This window comes from Galeopterus variegatus, unplaced genomic scaffold, assembly GCF_000696425.1.
Source record: "Galeopterus variegatus unplaced genomic scaffold, G_variegatus-3.0.2 Scaffold5398, whole genome shotgun sequence".
NCBI classification, from domain to species: domain Eukaryota; kingdom Metazoa; phylum Chordata; class Mammalia; order Dermoptera; family Cynocephalidae; genus Galeopterus; species Galeopterus variegatus.
The window spans coordinates 108848-114409 of record NW_007731509.1 but is presented as its reverse complement, the minus strand read 5'-3'; the positions used below and the strand labels follow the sequence as shown (position 1 = coordinate 114409).

The 5562-nt window shown below is 42.5% G+C and overlaps 1 protein-coding gene across 1 annotated transcript; it reads right to left on the bottom strand.

The window, feature by feature from the left end:
- LOC103604788 (RING finger protein 113A-like) lies at positions 1 to 1020 on the bottom strand. The gene has a single exon (XM_008589363.1). The coding sequence runs from the start codon at positions 1018 to 1020 to the stop codon at positions 1 to 3; it is 1020 nt and encodes a 339-aa protein (XP_008587585.1).
- Between the last annotated feature and the right edge of the window lie 4542 nt (positions 1021 to 5562).

Genomic DNA, 5562 nt, shown 5'->3' with positions numbered 1-5562 from the left:
TTATGGGAAACCCAAGTAATGGGAATCGGAAGCACCACCCTCTGCTGCAGCTCGATGCTTCTTTAGTTTAGCAATCAGTTGTTTTGCTGGATTGAAGACGCCGTTGGTCTGCTGGTCACAGACATAGCAGCGCGGGGTGGTGCGGAAATGCTGCAGGGCGCAGCTCTCACAGAAATAATGCCTGCACTTGGTGACAACTGGGTTTCGGAAGGTCTGGCGACAGATGAAACACTTGAATGGTATTTCCTCGTCATCGCTGCCCACTTCGTAGTTTTCATCCTTGCAGACACCATAGCGACCCTCCTGAAGCTCACGTTCGATCTGCCACCCGTGCTTGTAGTCTGAACGGTCATGGAGGAATTTGCAGCTGTCTCCGAAGCCGCAGAAGCCAGTCTCCTTGTAGTCCTTACAGATGTCGGGCTGGTAATCCCAGCGCACGGTGGCACGGAGGTGCTCGGGCGCTCGGAGGGGACCCTTCCTCCCCATCCCGCAGGAGGCGCCGCCCACACACGCACCCTGGGACTTCGCGTATTGCTGATAATTATTGATGCCCCGATAGATCTTGTCGTCGTCCTTGCCCCGCAGCTCCTCCCGGATCCTCCGGCTGCGCTCGAAGATGGCCCGCGCGTCGCGCTCCTTGTCGGTGTCTAGCTCGTAGGCAGCCGTGGCGCCCATGTCCTGCGGCCCCGCGGGCTCCGCGGAGCGCGTGGACCTGTAGGCCAGGCCGAGGCTCTCGGGCTCGCGCTTCCCCCGCTCGTCCTCCCCGCTGCTCAGGTCGCCGAGAGCCGCCTTCGGTCTGCCCCTGCCGCGGGTCTCCTGGGTCATCGGGTCGCGGGTCGGCCGCCTCCTCTCGGGTCGCACCACAGAGCTGCCCTCGTCGCTGCTGCCGCTGCCGTCTCCGGGTTCCGGGTCGCAGGCCGCGCGCTGTCTGCGGCCCGCGGCCGCTTTCCGTCCAGGCTTTTTGAAGTGGAAGGGGCACACCCGGTCTGCCGTCTTTCCTGGGGACAGTCGCTCTGCCATGGTCGAGTCCCGAGCTCCCAAACGGCTGCGGCGTGCCGGCTCGCGCGGGCCTCTGCGCGTCACTCTTCTGCTCGGCCGCGACAGGGAGCGCCAGAATGGGTCACTTTTAAATGACGTCCTTTTACGCCGGGTTCTACACACGGGACAGTCACTGTATTTTCCTCTCACTTTCCCATTCCTCTTCCATTTTTTTTTAACGGTGTAATTTCTACCTTGTTAAGGCATACAATATTTATATTCTCTTGTGTCATTCTAATCTCCACATTTTAAAAAGTTCTACATTTTATAAATAAACCTGCATTTGTGTCATGCATCAAGTCATACATAGATGAAGTTATGAGAACAACGTAAAGACATTCAGTTCTGTATTTGTTTTAAGCGAAATTAAGCAAAAACATCAGGAAATTATAAACTCAATAAAACTAGATGGAACTCTTAAATCCAATGATTTGAAAAGAAAGATGGACTAAAACATTTTTCTGGCAATAATCCTTTTCATTTGGACTTTTCTGTTCTCTTTCCAACATGCAAAAAAGAAAAAAAATCAAGCAAGAAATCAAAAAGCAGCTATACAGTGTCATCAAATCCATGTAAATCCACATATGGTTTGGAAATATTTGAGACCTAGCCACATATAAGCAAAGGCAGATGCTTAACTTTTTTCTTTTTTTCCATTGACAGTATCAGTGTTATTAACTCTGCTGGATGATATTGGAAGTATTCTCAGTTCCACCCACTTAAACTCATTGCACCTTGACACAACACCCCAGATTTGATAGCCTTTTTGTCCTTTCAGATCCCAAGAGCCAGCCCAAAGTCCACTGCTTTTGAGTGGGCTTCAGGAGGAGTGGGCTCCAGAAGCCAAATCTTATTCCTTGTACCTCTGGAACTGATCTGACCTCCAGGAGTTTGAGGCAAAGGTCTCTAAATGTCTGATGAGTTCCAGCGTGGTAGTCATCAGTTTTGCTGATGCTCTGACAGCTGGGGCACTTCAAAAAGAAGTCATGGTTTATTGTTTATCCCTATTTTTGCATAAGTCACTTCGCCTTCCTTAGCTCCTAAAATGTGAATAATAATGCTTCTTTTCTAGTTTCACAAACTCCATTTCCTTTGGATGTGAGGAACAATGCATGTGGAAGTACATTATAAGCTGTACTATACTAAATGAACGTTTGGTGGCAGTTAGAAAGGAGAAGATAGCACAAAACCACTTATCCTGTAGTCTCAGTGATAGAAACCAGTGGAAGAGAGCACATGGTAAGATTCTAAAATTCTGTTTAATTTTCTTTATTCAGTTTCATATTGCTAAGTACTAAATATTCAAGTTCACACTAATTATGTATCAGAGCTGGTAAGTGTAGCTTGACATATGATCTACACACCTGGCCTGGAGAGAATATCAGTGCCAACCATGTTCTTGGACTCGCTTTCCTGAAAGACTTTTATCCACATATTATCCATATTTAAATTCTTTAAAATCTTGTGAATAGGGATTTTATTGGACCTAACAAAACTATTGCCAAATGGGACATTTTTTTTTTTTTATTCCTTTTTGTCTTTTTTTACTGACCGGTAATGGGATCTCAACCCTCGGTGTCGCGTCCGTACCGGGACTGGCAACAGGATCGCCACCCTCGGTGTTGCGCCCGCACTGCGCTCAGCCAGTGAGCGGGAAGCGGTCTCCACGTGGGACCCGAACCCTCGGCAGGAGCACCGCCGTGCTCCCGAGCGGCGCACTCTCCAGTGCGCCACCGGGCCGGCCCGGGACATTTAATAGTAGGGCAAACTTCTGTACAAATTTTTAAACACAATGGTGTTTAAAAGTTTGCGAGTAGTTTTTTTTTTGATCTTGTGACTTTGCATAGTTTGACTCAATGTGTCTTTAAAACTTTGACTCTGATTTTCAAAACTAACTAGGTTATTTAAACAGGCCTAACAGTTGAGTGAAATTTTTCTGTTGCATTAGATTTGGTCTCCAATGATTGGGGTTTGAATGCCTGCTAAGTTTCTGAGAAAATGCCCTCAAGTGGGCAACCCTCTGTTCCCCATTGAAGGTGTATGGAACTCATGTTTTAGAACCAAAGGTTAATGTACAAAAACTCAATCACAAACATTGAATTGGAGACTGCAAATAGAAACTGGGAGTCCTGCAGTATCCTAGCTTTTAAAATTTCTCTTCATATCATTCATCAGTGGGGTAAGAGTGGGACAAGAGGTCTTCTAGTTCCCAAGGCTTTTGAGGCCTTTGGACTACGAGTCCCCAGAAATCTCTTTGAACCATACATGAAGGTGACAAAGACAACTTAAACTGAGTATTCAGTCACTTATAGTCTATAATTAAAATTATTGATAAAAATATTTTGATAACACCGCATTTACTATGATGAGCCAATCAGCATACTAAGTTTGGCATAGATTATCTTATGTAATCTCATAACAATCCTATGAGCTAAGTATAATTAGTCCATTTCACCAATCAGTAACCAAGGTGTAGAAAGCTCAAGGAACTTGTTGAGGCCTATCCGCAAAGCTTGTGTTCTTAATTATGATGTCTCCAAATTCTTTCATCTAAGCATGATATCTGTTTTATTAAATTTTGGCTTTGTAATATTGTAGCATGGCAGAACTTCATCACTTTTCTTTCAAAAATTTAAGAACAATAAAGATTTGAGTAAATACATATGGACAATGTGGACATTTGGAGAACAAATGTTGATTTTCAGACTCCCTTTTGGCATTTTACTTGAATAAGTGTTCATATATATGTATACATATGTGTGTATATATATTCATCCACTGAAACTGAAATTAGGTCGAAGTTGAACTTGCCTGATGTCCAGTGGATGATGACATTTTACAAACATCCATTTGACACACAAACATGCTGAACTCAGGATAATATCTAACATAAAAAAATGTGGAAAAAGAACCATCCCAAGTTTACACTGACCCAATGCAGTTGTTTATTGTCATCCCATCAAACCAAACATTCCTTCTGGAAATGCAATTGATTCTTTAGGTGAAGAGAATTTCAAAAGCCTGCACTTGAATCGGCAGCTTCTCGGAAGATCTGAGAAATCTGTTTGCTCACAACTCATATGGAAATGCAATTGATTCTTTAGGTGAAGAGAATTTCAAAAGCCTGCACTTGAATCGGCAGCCTCTCAGAAGATCTGAGAAATCTGTTTGCTCACAACTCATGCAGTGGTGGTGATTTCGGTCTCTGGGTGAGCTTACACATTTCTGATCTTGTGTAGAAGGTAATGTGAGTTTTAAAAACTAATGTCAGTTTTACCAATTTTCTATTTGAAAGGGATATAAATTAGTAGTACATGTTTTATTAATTTTTAGTCTTACAGAGTTTATCTATCCCTACCATGTAATCTTATTGGCTTGAAATAAAATTTCCTGTAGATATTTAATTTGATTTGATCTACCACATATTTTTAGTTTAATATAGACATCTATTAAAGTTTGCTAGTCACATGGATATATGCAGACATATTGTTGCCTAAGGCTGAGTATATATGAGACAGTGGCTCAGTAAACTATAATTCATTCAGTCAGATGATTTCTTTCTTGAAGTTGGAACAAGAGGCATTTCTGAGCTCTCTTAACATAGACGTGTTAAACGTAAGGCTCATACGACTTGAATAATTCATTCAGTCAGATGATTTCTTTCTTGAAGTTGGAACAAGAGGCATTTCTGAGCTCTGTTAACATAGACATGTTAAACGTAAGGCTCATACGATTTGTGTAGACATGGAGATCATGAGTTTCTCTAATGATTAAAATATGATTGCATTTCAATAGGTGCTTTCTATACTATTTGTGATAAATAATATTTTTGGTTATCCATTTGATGGACAAGTCATCTTACCCTCATAACTAATTTTGGGAATGTAAGGGATTCTGTCACTTTTTTAGGAATACTTGAACTATACATTTTCAAAGTTACAGTATCATTAAGTCTTAGGCAAACATGCTATTTCTCACAATAGACAATGGCTGTATACACCAAAAGCAATACATGAAATCAGAAATTTTGTTGCTATTGTTTTTAAAAGGGGGTAGATTAAGAGACTTATCCTGATAAATTATTAATCTCCGCAATGTTCCTTGCACACCATCCATTTCTCAGAGGATCAAGAAGTGTGGAGATTTAAGAGGTAGGACCAGTAAGCAGGTGGTTGGTTTCTTGCTAGAATTCTTTGGTATTGTAAGGAGCCTCCGTGTCAGATAGTGCCACTTTCTGCAGAGATGACCCTGCTAACATGGTGTTCCTCCTGGGCAAGATGAAGAAGAGCTAAAGGTACAGAAGCCCCATAGACCAGGCTTCTGCCACCCTGTATGTTTCACAGAATTTCATCTCAGGTGAAGAGATGTCACTGGAAAAAAAGTTATTGACCCTCAACACCTGCCAGCATTAGAAGAACTAAATTAAGCTTTCTAAGCCTCAGTTTCCTCTTCTGAAAAATGAGGTTCATGGTACTCATACATTTGTACCATAGGGCTGTTTGAGAATTGAGTAAAACAAAGTAG